General features: G+C 45.9%; 2 protein-coding genes and 1 non-coding gene across 4 annotated transcripts; all 3 read left to right on the top strand.

The window, feature by feature from the left end:
• The first annotated feature begins 142 nt into the window (after positions 1–142).
• Positions 143–20332, top strand: ccni (cyclin I). Of its 2 annotated transcripts, none has more exons than XM_038989552.1 (8): positions 143–382; positions 864–1029; positions 2960–3094; positions 11099–11173; positions 11514–11654; positions 12048–12284; positions 13559–13899; positions 19307–19499. In XM_038989552.1, the coding sequence occupies exons 2-8, from the start codon at positions 907–909 to the stop codon at positions 19395–19397; spliced, it is 1143 nt and encodes a 380-aa protein (XP_038845480.1). In that variant the 5' UTR covers positions 143–382; positions 864–906; the 3' UTR covers positions 19398–19499. The 2 variants fall into 2 exon arrangements, with proteins under 2 accessions (XP_038845480.1, XP_038845479.1); XM_038989551.1 differs by having other exon boundaries at positions 145–382; positions 13559–13870; positions 19307–20332.
• Positions 1239–1310, top strand: trnae-uuc. The gene has a single exon. It is a non-coding gene; the product is annotated as a tRNA-Glu (tRNA).
• Positions 20333–20818: 486 nt separating the features above from the next.
• LOC120044859 lies at positions 20819–25066 on the top strand. Its single transcript, XM_038989550.1, has one exon. The coding sequence runs from the start codon at positions 20836–20838 to the stop codon at positions 23482–23484; it is 2649 nt and encodes an 882-aa protein (XP_038845478.1). The 5' UTR covers positions 20819–20835; the 3' UTR covers positions 23485–25066.

Below are 25066 nucleotides of genomic sequence, written 5' to 3'. Positions count from 1 at the left end.
GAAAACAAATGTAATGTCATAGCTCAAATCCATCATGATAAACCCGAAAACAACAATTGTATTTTTAATTTACCATAATAAATAACATTTATCCCAACTATTTGTACAATATTCATTTTCGGGACCAGCTACGTGACGCACGTATGCGGATCGATTTCTCTCTCCCAAGAGTCTCCTACTCGGAAGTAGACATATCTGTCTATTCCGTACCATTTTCATATACATTTCATTTGGAAGACCCCCATTTATCCCCAAAATAAAACACAACATGAAATCGAAGATGGAGTAACTTAAGACCCGATTTACCTCTTTGTTTTACCTCAGTTTAATGGACCGGATGATTTCCAAGTCAAACTGTGATTCCCACAGCTTTGCAGGGGAGGTAAGCTAATGCTAGCTAGCATGAAGTAGAGCTTTCTAGCCATATCGTTTTTATAAATACATTAAGTTATCTTGGATAATATGCGTTGTCTATTAATGAAATGTTTTATTATTAGCTAGCTAACGTTTACCATCGGTTAGTGTTTGTTTCTGTTCTCGCTAGTTCGGTAGCTAGTTAGCTGTTACGTCAACTAACTGGCTTACTAACGTTACCATAACTCGCTAGTTCGTTACAAACGGTAACGGTAATATTAGCCTGAATCGTCTCGATATGAGAGAATGCCTCATCGCGGTTGTTACTACAGACAAGAGTTTCGCTAGTTGGGAAAGTGAATGAGCGTATTTAGTGGGGACCAGTGTCCGTAAACCAGGTTACAGTAGTATTCATAAGGAAGTGATTGTTTGGTATCATCTTAACTGGGGTGTAACTGCAATTCATAAACATGTTGTAAAACACAAAGTATCATCTCTGGCATTTACAGGTAGCTGTATCCAGTGGGGAGGGAGGCGTATCCAGGGGTCGCAATGAGGAAGTTTGCCGAACCCTTGGAAAGCCAGAGGCTGTCTTTTCTTCTGGAAAAGGCCGCCTCTAGGGAAGCCCAGATGTGGAAGGCGTACGTGCCCAAAAAGACGTATACCGGCGTTCAGGTGAATCCCACAACACAAAAACACTGTGCTGTTGTCCGTATGAAAGAGAATGCAGCAGGTCATGTTAAACTTTGTTCTGAGGTGGTATCTTCCTTAGGTTATTTCCTTGGTACAGATATGATACATATATGTGTATCACCTAAGGTCACTGTTAGGAGTAGGACCCATTTGCATTCATTTGTGAGTGCAACGGGGCATTATCTAAAGGTTCCCATATGGTCTAGCGGTTAGGATTTCTGGTTTTCACCCAGGGGGCCTGGGTTCAACTCCTGGTATGGGAACTCAGATATTGTGCTCCCGAGTGGCGCAGCGGTCTAAGGCACTGCATCGCAGTGATAGAGGTGTCACTACAGACCCAGGTTCGATTCCAGGCTGTATCACAATGGGCTGTGATTGGGAGTCCTATAGGGCGGCGCACAATTGGCCCAGCGTTGTTCGGGTTAGGTTTTGGCCGTGGTAGGCCGTCATTGTAAATAATAATTTATTCTTAACTGACTTGCCTAGTTAAATAATGGTTCAATTTAAAAACTGAAGCACCTGCTGTGGCTAATAGGTTCATGCTTTCACTTCCATCCTACTCATAAGTCCAATGAACAGTCCTGCCCTGATCATTGGCTAGCAACAGAAACCTGCTGAAAGTGTTAGCAAGTTAACAGGATTTCGAAAAGGATGCCTGCCTGACTGTTAATCTGAGGCTTTTTCCTGCTGACTCACTGCAGCACACTTCTATCTATCTGATTTGCCTAAAAGTACACATGTACACAGTGTGGTCATCAACATGTTTCTAAGATAAGCTATTACTGCCAGTGTCACCAGAGCCGGATATTGAGCCTTATCCAACTGTAATGTATAAGGCTCTGACCTTCAACATTTTATCTCTCTACAAATTATCTATGGAAATTAAAACATAACAGTAACAGACACATGTCCCAAAACAGAGTGCAGTAAAACGTACTCCCTGTCCCAAAACAGAGTGCAGTAAAACGTACTCCCTGTCCCAAAACAGAGTGCAGTAAAACGTACTCCCTGTCCCAAAACAGAGTGCAGTAAAACGTACTCCCTGTCCCAAAACAGAGTGCAGTAAAACGTACTCCCTGTCCCAAAACAGAGTGCAGTAAAACGTACTCCCTGTCCCAAAACAGAGTGCAGTAAAACGTACTCCCTGTCCCAAAACGGAGTGCAGTAGAAGGGGTAAACCAGTCAGTCAATTCATGTCAAGACAATGACTTGGTCCTAGTACATTGGTTGTTTTGCTCACTGAGTAATTTCACGATGAGTCAAGAGGCACTTTAACAAGGCAACATGATGGTGAGAAGTGGCTTTAGGGCAAGGCTAGAGTTCAGGTCACTTTAAAGCAACACTTGGCTGCATCCCAAATGGCATCCTATTCACTAGTGCACTTGGGCTCTGGTCAAAAGTAGTGCACTAAATAGGGAATAATGTGTCATTTGAGGCTAAAAGCTTCCAGTGGGTGCTGGTTAGACCCGTGTCAGGTTACAGGTACGCAGACCAGTTCAGAAAGTCAGTTGGTCCTTATCTTTTACTTATTCACTGGTTTGGTTGATCTGTGCCTCAAGTCATTCTTTGTCTTCAAGGGACAGCTTGACCCTCTTAGTTGAAATGTTGACTGTATTTGTTTCTTTAATTGACATTCAGGCTCTCCTTCAAGAAATATTTTTTCTGTACTTTTAATCAAGTCTATGATTTTGATTTTGGTTGTTTTGATTGAGACTTTTGTTAGTCATTTTTAAGTGAGTGGTTTTGATACATTGGACATTGATATTGTAACCTAATTGGATCTTTTGAGTTTATTTCCCCCTGAATGTGAACGGATCACTCACTGTTTACTGACGCTCATGCTATGTCTCCTCTGTAACTGACCTGTGAGGTGTCCTGTCATTTTAACTGACCCCTCTGTGATTATCCCTAGGATACAGACATCTCCCCTGCCCAGCGTGATGAGGCTGTGTGCTGGCTCATTGACCTGCACAGTGACACCAAGCTCTATCCAGAGACCCTCTCCCTAACCATCAGTATTTTAGACAGGTTTTTAGGCGCTATAAAGGTAAGATGGCAACACAATCTTTAGTCTTATCAGCTATAGATCTATGTAGAATGTCAACAGCATCTTCAACCTTACCAGCTGTGTAGGCTAGGGTATATTTCTTATCTTCACTGTGACTACTCTTGGACAAGATTTGACGGTTTTATGAGTTTCCTCGATTAAATATATATTTTTAAATATATAAATTCATCTGTAACTTATCAAACCTGATGTTGCAGGAAGTACCATACACTCTAGAGTTCACTCAGGAAGTGTCAGTGTGTGATTTATTTAGGCCTGTTGACAGAAGCAGCTCTCCTGTCTCTTCCTGTATCTATCAGACTAATCTTACTTCCCCTAGTATTAGCCTGGCTCCCTTTATAAAGAGCTCGGCTTGGGTGGTATACGGTATACCAGGGTATTTGGAAATAGCCACAGGATGGTTTTTCAGTATGTCAAAACCGTTGAAACTATTTATTTGAAGTTTTTCAATACATTTGAATATTTGTCGATACTTTTTAAGTTAATACCTGCAGTCAACTTGTGCAATATGTTAGGAGGTAAAACAGATTGCAAATTTCATAATTTCACCTGTCACATTATTTTACATTATGAAGCTTACCGTAGTTCCCCAGAGCAGTTGAGCCAGTCACTTGAGCAGGTGAGTCCAGCTGTGTATTGACAGGGGTCGTGTTTTATATTGTAAATAAAGGTGTTTTTTTATTCTTCTATAGAGTGTTCAGGGGACGTGCAACTATAGTTTCCCTTCACGTAAAATACATTAACATTCGACAGAAAATATCTTTGTTTTCATCACATGACAACAGAAGTGCAACGCAATTTGGCTGGCAGCCGCACAAGTAAATGAGATTACAATGAAAAAGCGAGGTATTTTTTGCAAAAAGAATGCATGTTCATCATATTTCTAATGTTTATCATAGGAAATGTAGCTGGCTGCATTCTAATGTTTATCATAGGAAATGTAGCTGGCTGCATTCTAATGTTTATCATAGGAAATGTAGCTGGCTGCATTCTAATGTTTATCATAGGAAATGTAGCTGGCTGCATTCTAATGTTTATCATAGGAAATGAAGCTGGCTGCATTCTTTCTAATGTTTTGCTTAAAATTCATCTTTAATTTTACCAGAGAAAAGTAGGTGGGCTACACCTAGAAAAGTAGGTAGACATCAGTCAGAGTGCTGTCTGCTGATAGAATGTCCATTCCTGAATTCTCATCCGAGTGGAGAGGTGCAACTGAAGCACAAAATGTGTGTCTGATGCCCGAGCAGAAATTACAATAAAAAGAGTTTTAGATCTGCATTTACAAAATGCAGCAAGATATATATATATACTTTAGGTCATGTAGTGTATGTTGACACCTGCTCATCAAACATCTCATTCTAAAATCCTGGGCATTAATATGGAGTTGGTCCCCCCTTTGCTGTTACAACAGCCTCCAGTCTTCTGGGAAGGCTTTCGACTAGATGTTGGAACATCGGTGCGGGGACTTGCTTCCATTCAGCCACAAGAGCATTAGTGAGGTCTGATGTTGGGCTATTAGGCCTGGCTTGCAGTCGGCATTCCAGTTCATCCCAAATGTGTTTGATTGGGTTGAGGTCAGGGCTCTGTGCAGGCCAGTCAAGTTCTTCCACATCACTCTCAACAAACCATTTCCCTATGGACCTCGCTTTGTGGACAGGGGCATTGTCATGCTGAAACAGGAAAGGGCCTTCCCCAACTGTTGCCACAAAGTTGGAAGCACAGAATCGTCTAGAATGTCATTGTATGCTGTAGTGTTAAGCTTTCCCTTCACTGGAACTAAGGGGCCTAGCCCGAACCATGATAAACAGCCTCACACCATTATTCCTCCGCAACCAAACTTTACAGTTGGCACTATGCATTCGGGCAGGTAGCGTTCTCCTGGCATCCGCCAAACCCAAATTCGTCCGTCAGACAGGGAAGCGTGATTCATCACTCCAGAGAACGCGTTTCCACTGGTCCAGAGTCCGATGGCGGCGAGCTTTACACCACTCGAGCCGACGCTTGGCATTGCGCATGGTGATCTTAGGCTTGTGTGTGGCTGCTCGGCCATGGAAACCCAGTTAATTAAGTGCTCGACAAACAGTTCATGAGCTGACGTTTCTTCCAGAGGAAATTTGGAACTCGGTAGTGAGTGTTACAAGCAAAAACAGATGATTTTTACGCGATTCAGCACTCGGTGGTCCCACTCTTTGTGTGAGCTTGTGTGGCTTACCACTTCGCTGCTGAGCCGTTGTTGCTCCTAGATGATTTTCCACTTCACAATAATAGCACTTACAGTTGCCCGGGGCAGCTCTAGCAGGGCAGAAATTTAATGAACTGACTTGTTGGAAAGGTGGCATCCTATAACGGTTCCACGTTGAAACTCACTGAACTCTTCTGTACCATTCTACTGCCACATTCTACTGTCAATGTTTGTCTATGGAGATCGCATGGCTGTGTGCTCGATTTTATACTCCTGTCAGCACGGGTGTGGCTGAAATAGCCGAATCCACTAATTTTAAGGGGTGTCCACATGCTTTTGGTTATGTGGTGTATTTGTTATGTGGTTTCTTTTTTTCCTGCGTGAAAAATGCAGAATTCTGTGTTTACGTGACCCTAAGTTTTTAACTTGCTAGTTATTTAAGTAGGTGGCTGAATTAATAACGGTGCATCATATAGTGTTAGCTTTCTGCCGTGTTTGAGAAATCAAAGCTATTTAAATGAATTATCTGTACAGCTGCCACTACTATCTTGATTGTTTTTTTTGTTGTTTTTTCTCCTCTCTGTTCTTGGCCCGTCTGCTCCTCCCCCATCTTCGTTGAGCAGGCAGGCTTGTTGACCTAGTGACTCCAGACTGCACACAGACACAGCATGTACACATGCTGCTCCAGAGCCAGTACTGTTCTTCTTTCAGACAAGCATGTGTCAAAACTTTGTTCATTATGCCCAATGTCCCTCATTCACATTCGCTTGTAAATGTCCAAACTCACCAGAAATGACATTCAATAGCTCCTACCTATATATGTATACCTTTATGAGCTGGATTACCTGTCTTTGTAATTAGTTTATTTTTGTTTGCGCTCATTAGCATATTTTGCTAGTATCCTGCTTGAAAAGTAGCTATTACTTGTGCTAATTTTGTTAGCATTCTGGTAAATGACGCCACTGGGCTTTTGTGTGGTTTTGGCGCCCCCTTTTGTACTAAGGCGGTAATTCCCAAAATCCTGGAATGAGAGATGAACGGTATAGCCAAAACCACACAGAGAGATGCCATCAAAGGCGTAAAAATGTGTAAGCGTGAGTAGAGGGCGTCAATTAACATGTGTAGCATATGCCATTTAATTGTCAGTAGAATCCATATAAACAGTTGTGTTTGTTATGTTCGCTTTGTAAATCAAATCAAACTTTATTTGTCACATGCGCCGAATACAACAAGTGTAGACTTTACCGTGAAATGCTTACTCACAAGCCCTTAAGCAACAGTGCAGTTCAAGAAGAAGAAAATATTTACCAAGTAGGCTAAAATAAAAAGTAACACAATAAGAATCACAATAACGTGGCTATATACAGGGGGCACCGGTACCGAGTCAGTGTGCAGGGGTACAGGCTAGTTGAGGTAATCCGTACATGTAGGTGGGGGTGAAGTGACTATGCATAGGTAACAAATAAACAGCGAGTAGCAGCAGTGTACAAAAGGGAGGGGGGGGGGGGTCAATGTAAATAGTCCGGTGGCCATTTGATGAATTGTTCAGCAGTCTAATGGCTTGGGGGTAGAAGCTGTTGAGGAGCCTTTTGGTCGTAGACTCGGCGCTCCGGTACCGCTTGCCGTGCGGTAGCAGAGAAAACAGTCTATAACTTGGGTGACTGGAGTCTCTGACAATTTTATGGGCTTTACTCTGACACCGCCTATTTATATAGGTCCTGGATGGCAGGAAGCTTGGCTGTTCGCACTACCCTTTGCAGCTCCTTACGGTCAGATGCCGAGCAGTTGCCATACCAGGCGGTGATGCAACCGGTCAGGATGCTCTCGATGGTGCAGCTGTAGAACCTTTTGAGGATCTGAGGACCCACGCCAAATCTTTTCAGTCTCCTGAGGGGGGAAATGTTTCTCGTGCCCTCTGCACGACTATCTTGGTATGTTTGGACCATGATAGTTCGTTAGTGATGTGGACACCAAGGAACTTGAAACTCTCGACCCGCTCCACCTCAGCCCCGTCGATGTTAACGGGGGCCTGTTCGGCCCGCCTTTTCCTGTAGTCCACGATCAGCTCCTTTGTTTTGCTCACATTGAGGGAGAGGTTGTTGTCCTGGCACCACACTGCCAGTTCTCTGACCTCCCTATAGACCGTCTCATCGTTGTCGGTGATCAGGCCTACCGCTGTTGTCGTCAGCAAACTTAATGATGGTATTGCAGTCGTGTTTGGCCACGCAGTCGTGGGTGAACAGGGAATACAGGAGGGGACTGAGTACACACCCCTGAGGGGTCCCAGTGTTAAGGATCAGCGTGGTAGACGTGTTGTTGCCTACTCTTACCACCTGGGGGCGGCCCGTCAGGAAGTCCAGGATCCAGTTGCAGAGGGAGGTGTTTAGTCCCAGGGTCCTTAGCTTAGTGATGAGCTTCGTGGGCACTATGGTGTTGAACGCTGAGCTGTAGTCAATGAACAGCATTCTCACATAGGTGTTCCTTTTGGCCAGGTGAGAAAGGGCAGTGTGGAGTGCGATTGAGATTGCCTCTTCTGTGGATCTGTTGGGGCGGTATGCGAATTGGAGGGTGTCTAGGGTGTCTGGGAGGATGCTGTTGATGTGAGCCATGACCAGTCTTTCAAAGCACTTCATGGCTACAGACATGAGTGCCACGGGGCGGTAATCATTTAGGCAGGTTACCTCCGCTTCCTTGGGCACAGGGACTATGGTGGTCTGCTTGAAACATGTAGGTATTACAGACTCGGTCAGGGAGAGGTTGAAAATGTCAGTGAAGACACTTGACAGTTGGTCCGTGCATGCTTTGAGTACACGTCCTGGTAATCCGTCTGGCCCAGCGACTTTGAATGTTGACATGTTTAAAGGTTTTGTTCACATCGGCTACCGAGAGCGTTATCACACAGTCATCCAGAACAGCTGGTGCTCTCATGCATCCTTCAGTGTTGCTTGCCTCGATGCGAGCATAGAAGTAGTAGGATTCAATCTTAATCCTGTATTGACGCTTTCTTGTTTGATGGTTCGTCTGAGGGCATAGCGGGATTTCTTATAAGCATCCGGATTAGTCTCCCGCTCCTTGAAAGCGGCAGCTCTAACCTTTAGCTCGATGCGGATGTTGCCTGTAATTCATTGCTTCTGGTTGGGGTATGTACGTACAGTCACTGTGGGGACATCGTCATCGATGCACTTATTGATGAAGCCGATGACTGAGGTGGTATACTACTCAATGCCATTGGATGAATCCCGGAACATATTCCAGTCTGTGCTAGCTAAACAGTCCTGTAGTGTAGCATCCGCGTCATCTGACCACTTCCATATTGAGCGAGTCACTGGAACTTCCTGCTTTATTTTTTTTGCTTGTAAGCAGGAATCAGGAGGATAGAATTGTGGTCAGATTTGCCAAATGGAGGGTGGGGGAGAGCTTTGGATGCATCTCTGTGTGTGGAGTAAAGGTGGTCTAGGATTTTTTTCCCCCCCCTGGTTGCACATGTGACATTCTGGTAAGAATTTTGTAAAACTGATTTAAGTTTGCCTGCATTAAAGTCCCCGGCCACTAAGAGCGCCGCTTCTGGGTGAGCATTTTCTTCTTTGCTTATGGCCATATAGAGTTGGTTGAGAGTGGTCTTAGTGCCAGCTTCGTTCTGTGGTGGTAAATAGACAGCTACGAATAATATAGATGAGAACTCCAGAGGTAGGTCTCTGTTCTGCCGGTGCATGAAAAATCCCGCCAGCTCTATATTGTCCGTTTCTTCGTTCAGCCACGTCTCGGTGAAACATATGTTACCGTTTTTAATGTCCCTTTGGTAGGATAATCTTAATAGTATTTCATCAGTTTTATTTTCCAACGATTGCACGTTAGCAAGTGGAATGGAAGGCATTGGGAGTTTACTCGCTCGCCTCCAGATTCTCAGAAGGATCCCCAATCTGCGTCCCCTTTTCCGGTGTTTTTACTTAACGCAAAAGGCGTGGTTCTGGGCCTGTTCCAGTGAAAACAGGATATCCTTCTCGTCGGACTCGTTAAAGGAAAACGTTTTTTCCAGTCCGCGGTGAGTAATCGGTTTTCTGATGTCCAGAAGTTATTTTCGGTCATAAGAGACGGTAGCAGCAACATTATGTACACAATAAGTTAAAATATAAGTTACGCAAATAAAATAACAAAATTGCACAATTGGTTGGGAGAATGTAAAACGTCAACCATGTTCTTTGGCGCCATCTTTTCGTTGGCATTGTGAATTATTGTCGCATGTTCCTTTTTACTCTATGTCCTACCGGAGCCACCATACCTGCCTGCACTAGTTGTTATGTTAGCTCACGAGCGTGAGGAGGGTTGTAGATACACCTGAGCAGTTAATAAAGAATTTAGCTAGTCTCGTTCTTTCTGCATAACAGTATTCTCTCTTGAAATTAGAGTCCTTGAGTATTCCAGCCTGCCTAGGCTATATGCGATTGAAATTAACACTGGTAGGCTGCACTTCTTTAAAAATATATAGCCTATTTAACTGAAATCTTGTCTTACAGCCCAATAGATTTTAAACTAGATCTTTAGCTAGTCTACATAGGGAAGATCATAACAATTTCTCAAATTCCTTTGCTACAAACCGACCCACACCATTTATTCGCTCAATTTAGCAGCGTTGCTCTGCATATACGTGAGAAAATTAGACTTTCTAATTTGATTCGCATGACGCTGTTGACGTTTGCGGCCCATTTTTTTTATTTTTATATTTTCCCTTACTTGGGCCAGCCCCCTAGTAATTCAAGTTCCAGCCAATGGGGTTCAGCCCCTCGCCATTTGAGTGAGTCAAAGACTAGTAGGCAATTTTCGTGGACCGCTTTTGGCTAAAAGGTATACAAAAGTACCAGAGAATGTCTTTAACCTGGGCTGCCTGCCTCACATAGTAGTCCTGGAGAATGTCTTTAACCTGGGCTGCCTGCCTTGCAGAGTAGTAGTCCTGGAGAATGTCTTTAACCAGGGCTGCCTGCCTTGCAGAGTAGTAGTCCTGAAGAATGTCTTTAACCTGGGCTGCCTGCCTTGCAGAGTAGTAGTCCTGGAGAATGTCTTTAACCTGGGCTGCCTGCCTTACAGAGGAGTAGTCCTGGAGAATGTCTTTAACCTGGGCTGCCTGCCTTACAGAGGAGTAGTCCTGGAGAATGTCTTTAACCTGGGCTGCCTGCCTTACAGAGGAGTAGTCCTGGAGAATGTCTTTAACCTGGGCTGCCTGCCTTACAGAGGAGTAGTCCTGGAGAATGTCTTTAACCTGGGCTGCCTGCCTTACAGAGGAGTAGTCCTGGAGAATGTCTTTAACCTGGGCTGCCTGCCTTACAGAGGAGTAGTCCTGGAGAATGTCTTTAACCTGGGCTGCCTTCCTTACAGAGTAGTAGTCCTGGAGAATGTATTTAACCTGGGCTGCCTTCCTTACAGAGTAGTAGTCCTGGAGAATGTCTTTAACCTGGGCTGCCTTCCTTACAGAGGAGTAGTACTGGAGAATGTCTTTAACCTGGGCTGCCTTCCTTACAGAGTAGTAGTCCTGGAGAATGTCTTTAACCTGGGCTGCCTTCCTTACAGAGTAGTAGTCCTGGAGAATGTCTTTAACCTGGGCTGCCTTCCTTAGAGTAGTAGTCCTGGAGAATGTCTTTAACCTGGGCTGCCTTCCTTACAGAGTAGTAGTCCTGGAGAATGTCTTTAACCTGGGCTGCCTTCCTTACAGAGTAGGTAAATCCCAGGATGCTGAGTTTAGACACGGGGTACTAGTGACGTCACTAAGTCCTCCTGACCCTGTCTCTCTCTCTCTCTCCTCTCCTTAGGCCCGTCCAAAGTACCTCCGCTGCATCGCCATCGCCTGTTACTTCCTGGCTGCCAAAACCAGCGAGGAAGACGAGGTGAATACATCCTAGCCTCACACCATCAGTCCTTCCTTAGTGTGCTTCACTAGTCACATTATTTGTTTATTTCTATTCAGCTTTGTTATCCAAACATTTGGCAATATGATTTGCAGCTGTATTAAAAACAAACTATTTTATGAACGTCCCAACAAAAATGTATTTTCCAAATGCTGAAATGTTGCTCACTGAAGATTCGCTCCAATAGTTGTAATGATAGATGAAGTCTAGAGAACTACACACCAAGTTGGCAGAAAGTGGGTTGAACCCAACTAACCAGAAGTCCTCTTTGTCTCTCTCTCTTTTCTCTGTCTCGCTCTCTGTGTGTGTGTGTGCCCAGCGTGTGCCGTTGCTGCGTGACTTGGCCAGCAGCAGCAGATGTGGCTGTTCCCCATCAGAGATACTGAGAATGGAGAGGATCATTCTGGATAAACTGAACTGGGACCTGCACGCTGCCACACCGCTGGAATTTCTACACATTGTGAGTATTGTATTCTGTCACCACATTCATACTTCTGTCCTAGCCAGAACCACCACTAGAACCACTAACTAGCCTGCAGTGGAGGATCTGGCTCAGTCCTACCCGTGACTGTATCCACCAGAATACTGCCCTGTTCATGAGCTATAGGTTACCACTTTATAACATGACTTAGAAAATGTATCACAACACAGTTTTGTGTTTATTCAGCTAAATTCCATCAACTGTAACTGTCACTCTTTGTCTATAATCTGCTGTTCTCCCTCAGTTAACCCGAGTGCATACATTTTAGTATGTTTATTATGTATATGCGATCCCTATGGGGATCCGAGGTTGTGAATCCATAACCTTAGTGTTGCTAGCACCACTCTCTTACACACTGCTGTTCCCCTTCAGTTCCATGCCATGGTGCTGTCTTGCAAGTCCCGGTTCGTGGTGGGTCTGGTGGGGTGTAACCCGTCGCAGCACCTGTCGGTGTTGACCCAGCAGCTGCACTACTGCCTGGCCGACAGCACCCTGCTACAGCCCCTCTCCCGGGGATCCATGCTGGCGCTGGCCCTCGTCTCCCTGGAGCTGGAGAATATCTGCCCTGACGGGCTGGCTCTCACTGTCCTCTTGCTCAGGAAAGCACAGGTACTAAACTCTCACTATCCTCCTGCTCAGAAAAACATATTTAGGCCTGCAGTACAGTATAATAGCATGTTTGGATAGGGGCCGGTTAGACAGTAAGGGCTTCTGCCTAAAGCGCACATATTTATCAATGTTGACGTGGATTCTAGTCTGACCTACTGCCTATTTGACACTCACCTCCCATGTCTCTTTCTCTCGCCATCTGTTCAATCACACTCACCTCCCATGTCTCTTTCTCTCACCATCTGTTCAATCACACTCACCTCCCATCTCTCTTTCTCTCACCATCTGTTCAATCACACTCACCTCCCATCTCTCTCTCACCATTTGTTCAATCACACTCACCTCCCATGTCTCTTTCTCTCACCATCTGTTCAATCACACTCACCTCCCATCTCTCTTTCTCTCACCATCTGTTCAATCACACTCACCTCCCATCTCTCTTTCTCTCACCATCTGTTCAATCACACTCACCTCCCATCTCTCTCTCACCATTTGTTCAATCACACTCACCTCCCATCGCTCTTTCTCTCCCCATCTGTTCAATCACACTCACCTCCCATCTCTCTTTCTCTCGCCATCTGTTCAATCACACTCACCTCCCATGTCTCTCTCTCTCACCATCTGTTCAATCACACTCACCTCCCATCTCTTTCTCTCGCCATCTGTTCAATCACACTCACCTCCCATCTCTCTTTCTCTCACCATCTGTTCAATCACACTCACCTCCCATCTCTCTTTCTCTCGCCATCTGTTCAATCACACTCACCTCCCATCTCTCTTTCTCTCACCATCTGTTCAATCACACTCACCTCCCATCTCTTTCTCTCACCATCTGTTCAATCACACTCACCTCCCATGTCTCTCTCTCTCACCATCTGTTCAATCACACTCACCTCCCATGTCTCTCTCTCTCACCATCTGTTCAATCACACTCACCTCCCATGTCTCTCTCTCTCACCATCTGTTCAATCACACTCACCTCCCATCTCTTTCTCTCACCATCTGTTCAATCACACTCACCTCCCATCTCTTTCTCTCACCATCTGTTCAATGAAATCATAACAAATCCAGGGGGGGAAATATGGATGTTTACATAACATAGATGTTGTGGTCCCTCCCACGTATCGAATCCATGTTTTTTTTTTAAGTCACTGGAATTATCAGGATTCCCCTGGGAACCGTTGCTGTCCATTGGTTTCATAATATAGTCTACCTGCATTTTTATGCACAATAACATAATTATAATCAAGATTCTCATTTTACTCCCCCTCTAGATCGACAGTTCTCAACTCATCCGCTGTCAAGCTCTGGTTTCACGTCGCCTGTCCACACAGGAAGTTTCCCTGCCTCCCAACACTGTCTACATCTACCAGCCCCTGCACCCCACCCCCAGTCTGGCCCCAGACCCCTGCGACAGGGAAGGAGAGTCCAGCACCAGGCTCCACTCCCCAGTCACAGACCCCAGGGACCGAAGCCTCTCCTGGGTCTCCTCCTCCACCACCCTGCTCCGGGTCCACGGTCCGCCCATGCCGCGCCACCAACCCCACCAAGTCCACCTGCGCAGCAAGCTCTCAGCCAAGCGCAAGGTGAGAGCTTGGCTACTCCATCAACCGGAGTAAAGTATTTTTAACACCTACCTACCTTAGCCTACTATTGCTATTTTACCTGCCTTGATTCTAAATGCAAGGGGGGGATTGGAGGGACGCCATGTGCGACTGACGTGTTTTCCGTTTGCTTCCGTCTTAAAGTTTATGTGAATTTTGCAGCAGAACCGTATTTATTTTCAAATATTATTTTGGTGATCCCTTTCCGTAAAAACGAAATGCATGTTGTTTTTATGGTATGACGAGAATGGCGCCGGAGGGAATGGCTGCGGTTTCTACGGGCTCCTGACCAATGGTGTTATTTTTGTGTTATATTTTTAGAAGACCTATGTTACGAATCCCTTTGGCCCGGCAGTCTAGGGGGGATGGTAACGAGACCCGTAACATAACTCATGCAAAGTATAATAGTGAAAATGTAACAGTGAGAACGAAAAACCACAGACAACTAAATTACCGTCAAACACTCATGGTTTATTTGGTAAACACGGTAATGGGGGGGGGGCAGGAAAAGGGGCTGAGCTGGACCCAAGGAAAGAAACAAATATCCCAAAACACCCCTAAGCTAGACTAGCCTACTTCAATACAGCTAACTACCTAACCACAAACACCCCTAAGCTAGACTAGCCTACTTCAATACTGAGTAACTAACTAACCAAAAATACAGTGGGTGGTCCGCCCAGTTCTAACTAGTGTTCTTACACTACCCGTAGGAATACTTTGTCTATGTCCATGGTTGACTTGTCTTGGTACCCCCTTTTCCCACCATCAAACAAACAGTCAAACACCATAACAAAACAATACTCACAGGATAACGGACAAAGTGACATGTAGTTGCTAAACCAAACAAGAGATCTACAGAGAGATTGAGCTCCAGAGAAAACAACTGACAGGGTTTTTAAACCAAGGGGATGTGATTGGTTCATGGAAAAGGAGCAGGTGTCTTCTGATTGGGGAATGATGATTGCCACCTGTGAGGGGAGAAAGAGAGAAAAGAAATACACATAGGATACACACAGGATACCTGTATCCGTAACAACCTAAGATTAAGAATTGTTGCCTTGCATAAAGCTTGAAAGAGTTACAAAAGTATCTCTAAAAGCCTTGATGTTCATCAGTCCACGGTAAGACAAATTGCCTGTAAATGGAGAGAGTTCAGCACTGTTGCTATCGGTTTTACCTCATTTCTACCAGCACGTCACCTCTGCAAAGAGAGGGATAAAACCTCTAGAGACACCTTTACTCCACACAGAGACACGTACAAAGCTCTCCCCCGCCCTCCATTTGGCAAATCAAACTATAATTATATCCTCCTGTTTCCCGCTTACAAGCAAAAACTCAAACAGGATGTACCCGTGACGTGCTCAATACGCAAGTGGTCCGATGAAGTGGATGCTAAGCTACAGGACTGTTTCGCTAGCACAGACTGGAATATGTTCCGGGATTCATCCGATGCCATTAAGGAGTTTACCACATCTGTCACCGGCTTCATTAATAAGTGCATTGACGACGTTGTCCCCACAGTGACCGTACGCACATATCCCAACCAGAAGCCATGGATTATAGGCAACATCCGCACTGAGGTAAAGGCTAGAGCTGCTACTTTCAAGGAGCAGGACAATTTTCTCGGACGCTTTTAATAATCCCTCTACGCCCTCTGACGAACCATCAAGCATACAAAGGGTCAATATAGGACTAAGATGGAATCCTACTACACCAGCACTGAGGCTCGTCGGATATGGCAAGGCTTGGAAACGATCACGGATTACAAAGGGAAACCAAGCCAAGAGCTGCCCAGTGACGTGGGCCTACCAGACCAGCGAAATGCCTTCTATGCTCACTTCGAGGCAAGCAACACTGAACCATGCGTGGGAGTGCCAGCTGTTCCGGAGGACTGTATGATCATGCTCTCTCCGTAGCCAATGTGAGCAAGACCTTTAAACAGGTTAACATTCACAGGGCCAGACGTAATACCAGGACGCGTACTCCGAACATGCGCTTAACCTCTCTGACCCAGTCTGTAATGCCTACATTTTTCCACCAAACCACCATAGTCCCTGTGCCTCAGAATGCCACGGTAACCTGTCTGACTACTGCCATAAAATGCTTTGAAAGGCCTGTCATGGCTCACATAAACACCATCATCCCAGAAACCCTGAACTTAGTCCAATTCGCATACCGCCCCAACAGATCCACAGATGACGCGTTCTCTATTGCACTCGACACTTTCCTTTCCCACCTGGATGAAAGGAACGCCTATGCGAGAATGCTGTTCATTGACTACAGCTCAGTGTTCAACACAATAGTGCCCTCAAAGCTCATCACGTAAGTTAATAACCCTGGGACTGAACACCTCCCTCTACAACTGGATCCTAGGCTTCTTGACCCGGCCGCCCCCAGGTGATGAGGGTAGGCAACAACCCATCCTCCATGTTGACCCTCAACACGTATAATTGTTTGTTTGTTATTAGTTTAAGCAGACTTTGTTTGTCTATTGTTGTAACCTAGATGAAGATCAGATCAAATTTCATGACCAAATTATGCAGAAATCCAGAGATTTCCAAAGGGTTCACACACTTTTTTTCTTGCCACTAAGTCATTTAAACCTGTTAACCCTTGCAAGGCTGCTGGCCCTGATGGCATCCCTAGCCGTCCCTAGCTGGCTGCTGTGTTCTCTGACATTTTCAACCTCTCCCTAGCTCAGGCTGCTATACCCACCTGCTTCAAGATGTCAATTATCATCCTTGTGCCCAAGAACACTACGGAGTGCCCAAGAAAGGGAAAGAAACTGAACTGAATGACTACCAACCAGAAGCACTCTCTTCTGTCATCATGAAGTGCTTCGAGAGGCTAGTCGAAGACCATATCACCTCCTCCCTCCCCGACACACTCGACCCTCTCCAATTCGCCTCCCACCCTGACACATACGATTGCGTCGTCCATAAGGAATGCATATGTGAGGATGCTGTTCATCGACTACAGCTTGCCCTTCAATACCATAGTGCCCTATTAGCTCATTACAAAGCTCACAGCCCTTGGTCTGAACTCCTCCCTATGCAACTGGGTCTTGGACTTCCTGACGGGCGGCCCCCAGGTGCCGAAGGTAGACATTACGTCCTCGACACTGATTCTCAACACGGGGGCCCCATGTAACCGATGTGAAATGGCTAGCTAGGTAGCGGTGGTGCGCGCTAGCAGCCTTTCAGTCGGTGACGTTACTTGCTCTGAAACCTTGAAGTAGTGGTTCCCCTTGCTCTGCAAGGGCCGCGGCCTTTGTGGAGCGATGGGTAACGATGCTTCGTGGGCGACCGTTGTTGATGTATGCAGAGGGTCCCTGGTTCGCGCCCGGGTCGGGGCGAGGGGACGCCGTAAAGTTAAACTGTTACACCCCCAATGGTGCGTCCTCCTGTATTTCCTGTATACCCAAGAATGAGTGCCCTCACACAGCTCCGGCTCCGTCATGAAGTTGGCTGACGACACGACAGTAGTAGGCCTGATTTACCAACAACGACGAGACGGTCTACAGAGAGGAGGTAGGCACTCTGACGGCGTGGTGCGAGGTAAACAACCTCTCCCTCAACGGTAGCGAAACAAAGGAGCTGATTGCGGACTTCAGGAGGAACCAGGCTGGACACGCCCCCATCCTAATCAACAGGGCTGCCGTGGAGACCGTCAATAACTTTAAATACGTACTGGTACTCCTTGTATATAGCCACGTTACTACCTGGTACCCCTGCACATTGACTCCGTACTGGTACTCCTTGTATATAGCCATGTTACTACCTGGTACCCCTGCACATTGACTCCGTACTGGTACTCCTTGTATATAGCCACGTTACTACCTGGTACCCCTGCACATTGACTCCGTACTGGTACTCCTTGTATATAGCCACGTTAGTACCTGGTACCCCTGCACATTGACTCCGTACTGGTACTCCTTGTATATAGTCATGTTACTACCTTGTACCCCTGCACATTGACTCCGTACTGGTACTCCTTGTATATAGCCATGTTACTACCTGGTACCCCTGCACATTGACTCGGTACTGGTACTCCTTGTATATAGTCATGTTACTACCTGGTACCCCTGCACATTGACTCGGTACTGGTACTCCTTGTATATAGTCATGTTACTACCTGGTACCCCTGCACATTGACTCCGTACTGGTACTCCTTGTATATAGTCATGTTACTACCTGGTACCCCTGCACATTGACTCCGTACTGGTACTCCTTGTATATAGCCACGTTACTACCTGGTACCCCTGCACATTGACTCCGTACTGGTACTCCTTGTATATAGTCACGTTAGTACCTGGTACCCCTGCACATTGACTCCGTACTGGTACTCCTTGTATATAGCCACGTTACTACCTGGTACCCCTGCACATTGACTCCGTACTGGTACTCCTTGTATATAGCCACGTTACTACCTGGTACCCCTGCACATTGACTCCGTACTGGTACTCCTTGTATATAGCCACGTTACTACCTGGTACCCCTGCACATTGACTCGGTACTGGTACTCCTTGTATATAGTCACGTTACTACCTGGTACCCCTGCACATTGACTCCGTACTGGTACTCCTTGTATATAGCCACGTTACTACCTGGTACCCCTGCACATTGACTCCGTACTGGTACTCCTTGTATATAGCCACGTTACTACCTGGTACCCCTGCACATTGACTCCGTACTGGTACTCCTTGTATATAGTCACGTTACTACCTGGTACCCCTGCACATTGACTCCGTACTGGTACTCCTTGTATATAGCCACGTTACTACCTGGTACCCCTGCACATTGACTCGGTACTGGTACTCCTTGTATATAGCCATGTTACTACCTGGTACCCCTGCACATTGACTCGGTACTGGTACTCCTTGTATATAGCCATGTTACTACCTGGTACCCCTGCACATTGACTCGGTACTGGTACTCCTTGTATATAGCCACGTTACTACCTGGTACCCCTGCACATTGACTCCGTACTGGTACTCCTTGTATATAGCCATGTTACTACCTGGTACCCCTGCACATTGACTCCGTACTGGTACTCCTTGTATATAGCCATGTTATTGTTTTTTATTGTCCTATTTCCTTATTTTTTTGTGTGTGCAAATATTTGTCTTTAACTCTCAGTTGTTGGGAATGGGCTCGTAAGCATTTCACTGTAAAGTCTACACCTGTTGTATTCGGTCATGTGACTAATTGTAATTTGATTGAGCTATTGATATTTGATGCAAACTGAACTCCTGCCATCTGGCTGCCAGAGGCCAATAAAACCATGTGAAAGTGTGTCCAGTAACATTTGATTTGTATTATGTTTTTGCCTAAGTAGCTTTTGAGAACACCGATTTAAAAAAAAAAAAAAAAAAGCTCTATACAAATGTAATCTATTATTGTTATTATTATTTTTCAGGTGGAGGAGATGGAGGTCGACGAATTCTACGACGATATCAAGCGGCTCTACAGCGACGAGAGCGGGGGCCCTCCGGAGGGGGCGGTGGTAACGGGGGAGGGGCCTCTAGGGGGGTGCAGTGTCCTGCTAGTCAGGCAGGAGGGCAACAATTCCCCCTTGCCCCCTCTCCAACCCGTCAGTGTCACATAGAGAAGAGAAAGAAACCAAGGCCTTCTCGTCATCTTATCTGATCTGCAAGGAAGAGGTGTCCAAGTGTTCCCAGGGTTCCAGCAGTCATGGGCATTAACCCACCGTACCAGGCACGAAAGGAAAAAGAAGCTGCTATTTCATAAATATTTGTTGAATATAAAAGGATTAAAAAAAAAAAATATTGATATAAATCTTGTCTTTCTCCCAGTGATTCTGTGTAAGAGATTTTCCTTGACTAATTTAAGGTCATGTCATCTTATTTCTGTCGTTCAACCTAAAGCCTCTTCTGTAAGTTACATATTTGTTTTCTTTCCTTCCTTTCCTCAGCGTGTTTCTTTAATATTTCACAAAACTTGTCACGTCAAAGTTTGATTTGAATGTAAATGTGTTTATACTAGATAACTGTGTTAACCTGCCAAAGTAGGAAAAAGGTGATTTGTCTGAAGTACTGATTGATTTGTTTATAATATATTTTTTAACTTAATCTAAATATCCTCTGTCCACAACCTTCATGTATTTGTCCCATCACAGTGTAGTAGTAAAAGCAAAGAAGATAACAGAATCCTATTACTGATGAAAGAGCATTCATTTTACTCAGTGAAGCAATACAGATGTTTTGGTTTTTTACCCAGTTTGTGTATTGTTTTAAGATGAACAGCTTTTGTTACAAGAGAGATGAAGAGGAATCCACCATAATACCTCATCTTCACTGTTCAGAAATGACATGTTTTGTATTTATTGCAAAAAGCAGCTGTCTTTTTCTTGGGTGCTGGTAACTGCCTATGCTCTGCTGGTACACCTTGTGGCACCAATAAAGAAAAACGTTTAACAAACTCATGTAATTTGTTACTCGATATAAAAAAAATCACCATTTTGCAGAACATATACAATGTACATCAACTTAATAAAAACACGATGGAAGGGTGACTACCTTAATTGAGATAGGGGCTTGCCATTTGGGACGAATTCAGGGTCGTTTTCCCAGTCCCTATAATGATTCTTTCGTCAACGTGTATGATAAGAGAACAGATTCCTGCAATGAATGGATTCAGGCCTGACTGCAGCATGCGCTTTAGTGATAGGCGTTGACCAGGCGAAGGCTGTAGGTTATGATTAGTCCTTTCTTCAAATTTCAACATTGAAATGTAGCCCAGCGTATGGTAGGCAATTTATATAACGTGACATTTCATGCGCAAGGCTAACGGCATGTTGACTGAAGCTCAAGTGTGCAGGTGGAGTGAAACATGTTCAGATGGGGTGGAGTTAATTGTTGCTGCCGCAGAAGAAAAAAACGTGACAATCAATTGAACTTTGAAACTTGAAGCAAGCAAACAGACAGAATGGCTACCGATTTTACTCAGGATTCGGTGTTGCACTTTCTCCAATTCAAGGGTGGGAGAGTGAAGAACTCTGAACTGTTGGCGCACTTCAACACTTTCCTACGCGACCACGAGAACCAGACGCACAACCGGCAACTGTTTAAAACGTTTGTGAACTCTGTGGCTGTGGTGAAACCAGAAGAGGGAGTATCATACGTTGTGCTAAGGAAGAAATGTCTGGGGCAGGTTGCTGGAGACATCGCCTCCGCATACCATTCACCCAGGCCTCCCGCTAGACAACAACCGGAGCCACAGGCGAGACGGAGAGAAAGAGTCCAGTCATCGAGAACTCCGGTAAACCGAAACCAGCAGAGAGGTCAGAAGGGACTGATTGAGACCCACTTTCATGAATTACACGTTCCACCAGGCGACACCAACCAACTCACCGACAAGGTATTAGCCTCGGCTGGAATTGTCGACAACAACAATGTGGAAACAACTATCAATTACGAAAAGCCTATCCAATGCTCCTCGCCACATGTGCCAGACCATGCGCCACCTCCTATATACAACAGAGATGCACCATTCCTCCCATCGTACAATGCATCAATATCAAAGGGGTCAGAAGATGGGAGTGGTCAGAGCTTTGAAGCAGAATGGGAACTGAATCACAAAGGTATTTACGTCAGCGGTTCCAAACTTGGCCAGCAGTCAAAAGAACCAAAGAGGAAGAGGTCCTATCCGCCCCCTGAGTTCCTATACACAGAGGTGAAACCTCCAGCGCCTCACCTAACACAGGTGCCACAGAATACAGTGCAGCCACAGAGGAAAACTTCTGAAGCTGACCACAGAAGAGCAGCTACAGGATGGCCACTGCTCACCACTCTAGAGCATGCCAGCTCCTCTCCTTGTTTATCTGATGGTTACAGTCCTTCTGCTGCTCCACACGCTCCCCTGACCCCTGACCCCCAGGTGACGCGGAGTAATGGCAACTTGGATGGCAGTTACCACCTCCACCATAGGATCCCACAGCAGCCCAGACCAAAACAAGATGGACTCCCAGCAGCTCCACTGCACGCTACACCTGCCTCTCAGCTGACGCAGAGCAATGTCAGCCTACCTATACCACAGAAGGATGGAGTCCCAGCAGCTCCACTGCACGCTACACCTGCCTCTCAGCTGACGCAGAGCAATGGCAGCCTACCTATACCACAGAAGGATGGAGTCCCAGCCCCTGTTCCTGACATCCAGTATCCGGAAGAAGGAAGAGCTGCTGTTACCCAGTCCGGAGCCCAGACCCTGCCTTTCCCATGCAGCCTATCCCTGGACTCTGCCTACCAGTACCACACTCCTGCTGGGTCTACGGGTGGGTCTGGGTACCCTGAGCACCACCACCACCAGGGCAGCTCTGACTTCTCCTTCAGCCACAGCCACAGCAGTCTCTCCCTAGCCCAGTCACTGGACTCCAGGGATGAGTGGCCCCAGCGCTCCCCTAGAGAGGAGTGGGCCAGCAATGAAACCCTCAGCTACCAGGGCCTGAACTACCCAGGTGAGCAGCAGAGGGTCAAAGTGCACGAGGTGCTCTGCCGTGCTCAGGAGGCCAATCTGCTCTCTCAGATGCACCGCGCCGAGAGGAGAGCGCCCTGGCCTCACCATCACTCCACCGGTTACCTTGACGATGAGGCGAACAGAGCGTTGTCATGGCACCACTCCACAGGTCATCTCCATGATGACAATGGGTCCAAGTCCATTGAGTCCATCTCTCTTCCTGGTTCAGACCCCGAGCACCTCCTCCGAGCCCCTGTTCGGCGAATCAGCAGCCGGTTCCGCAGCCGTATGTGTCGCAGCCTCGGCGCCGACCTGGACCAACTGTTCCCGGAGGACAGCGTCTCGGCACGGCACCACCGCCTCCACCTCCTCTCCTCCAACCTCAGCATCAGCCACTCCTTCTCCACCCCCACCTCTCGTACACCCAGCTACAGAGACCTGAGGCGGGAGATGCACTCCGGGGCCTCCAGTAACAAGAGCCTGAACGGAGCCTCTAACTCTGGCGGCCATGACAGCTCCTACTTCCACCGCCACGATCTGGTCCCCCTGGAGGAGAAGGAACATGACTGGCTGGTGAAGGGCGCCACTGGGACCTGGACCGACATCTACACCCTGTTCAGAGATGAACCCAGCCTCCTCACCAAGAGAGACTTCATCACTGGTTATACCATCCTGCACTGGATCGCTAAACATGGAGACCACCGGGTCCTCAACACACTCTGGTACGGAGTCAACAAAGCCGGGTTGAAACTGGACGTGGATGTGAAGACTACCTGTGGCTACACGCCTCTTCACCTGGCCTCCATCCACGGGAACAAGAAGATGATCCGACTGCTTGTTTATAAGTTCAGGGCTAACGTGGCCCTCAGGGATACCAGTGGGAAGAAGGCCTGGCAGTACCTGGGCCAGACCGGCCCCAAGGACCTGTTACAGATGCTAGGGGGCCCTCACTGCTGGACTTCCACGGGGGGTAGCGCCACACCCCAGTCCTCAGGGGAGAGACCCACAAGGCACGCTGCAACCTCGGCCACGGTAAAGAAGTCCACGTCCATCACTGGGTTCCTCAAGCATAAAACCCTGGTGAAGTTCCCAGGATCTCAGTCTCCTGACTCCTTTGTGTGAGAACAGCGTGAACGTTCGGGTGAGTCTGCCTGCTCTGAGGATGTGGCTACTGACAAGATCTACCACACAGCTCAAGGCTCTTACTTTAAGTAAGCCGTTTGGGGTATTTACCACTTTGATTTGCCACTTAAAAACTTTCTTGGTTATTTCAAATGTTTTTCCATTTATTTAAAAAAATAAAAATAAATGTAAGACCAAATAAATAAGAGGGTGGGGATTATATTATTGAGCTGTCTAAATGAACGTATTGTGATTTGGATTATGACGTGGCATCAACTATCACTTGTGAAATCCTATCATGACACAAAGCAATAGAATCAGTCATGTAAGTTGGAGTTCCTAAAGGGATTGTATTAAACTATGATACCTCGGTATAATTGCTTTGCTATTTTGTTTATTGTGGTGAGTAGCTTTTGTTTATTTGCTGCTGGGGAAATGGCTTCCATTCTAGTGTGCTCCTTTTCAATGACCAAAGAATACTCTTTTTTATTTTATACCTTTTCTCTAACAAAAGTGTACTGTGTGTCAGTTGTTAGCGCTAAAGTGGGTTCAGATTTCAAGTGATGTGACCTGACTCTGGAATGTGGTAGTGAGAGGACTTTTTTTTTTTGTTCTTCCTTTGTTCAAAGGCCTTTCAAAGTAGCACTGTGTATTGCATCATCTGACTGCACTAAAATGTCAGGAATCCTTCCCTTCAGTTGCACCAGGTTGCTTATCTTGTACAATGTTGGAGGTTCACTCAGTATAGATTGCTTGTCTTTATTCACTTTTGATTGACACGACAAGGCTTAGACAGTACTCACATGAACTGTTTTCTCCATGTGCACTTAAATCATGTTTTTATGATACCTCATGTCCTGAGGTGCTTCAACAATCCAGACTGGTATTTGATGTAGCTCTGAAGCCATTTCCATGAAGGGATATTTTGATGAGGCCCGTTATCTACTTCCCCAGAGTCAGGAGACGGCTCTGTGTCCAGTATTAAGGAAGTTAGAGGTAGTTTTGCGAGCCAATGCTAACTAGCGTTAACGCAATGCCTGAAAGTCTATGGTATCTGCTAGCACGCTAGTAGAAGTATCCCTTTAAACACTCTTATTTATTTATTTATTTAGTCTCCAACACTACTGTTGTTGATCAAAATGAAATGTTAACCTGTGTTAAACTTTAACTTGCAGAGAGAGGGCTAACAAAGGCTAATTTACAAATGGAAACCTATTCCCTATATAGTGCACTACTTTTGACCAGGGCCCATATAGGGAATAGGGTGCCATTTGGGGGACACACCTAATACTCAAAACTTACATGTACTGTACATTTGTTTTGCTCTTAATGGAAAAAACTAAACAAAATTATATTGTCACTGGGTGTTAATGGGAGGCTGCAGTGATATCAAGCAGTGTATTGCATAACCTGTTTGACATTGTCTACAGCTTTACTTTTCTATGAATAAAAAGCATATCATTGTATATTAACTGCTATAGTTGTTAGCATTTCTTCAAAGATTATTGTCAACACATAGCTGTTTGTGTCACCTCTGCTGTTTACTGTTGTAGCATGGGCTCTCCAGTGGCTCAGCGGTCTA

The sequence above is a fragment of the Salvelinus namaycush genome, chromosome 3, assembly GCF_016432855.1.
Source record: "Salvelinus namaycush isolate Seneca chromosome 3, SaNama_1.0, whole genome shotgun sequence".
NCBI lineage: Eukaryota > Metazoa > Chordata > Actinopteri > Salmoniformes > Salmonidae > Salvelinus > Salvelinus namaycush.
This window is presented reverse-complemented; position numbering and strand designations above follow the sequence as displayed.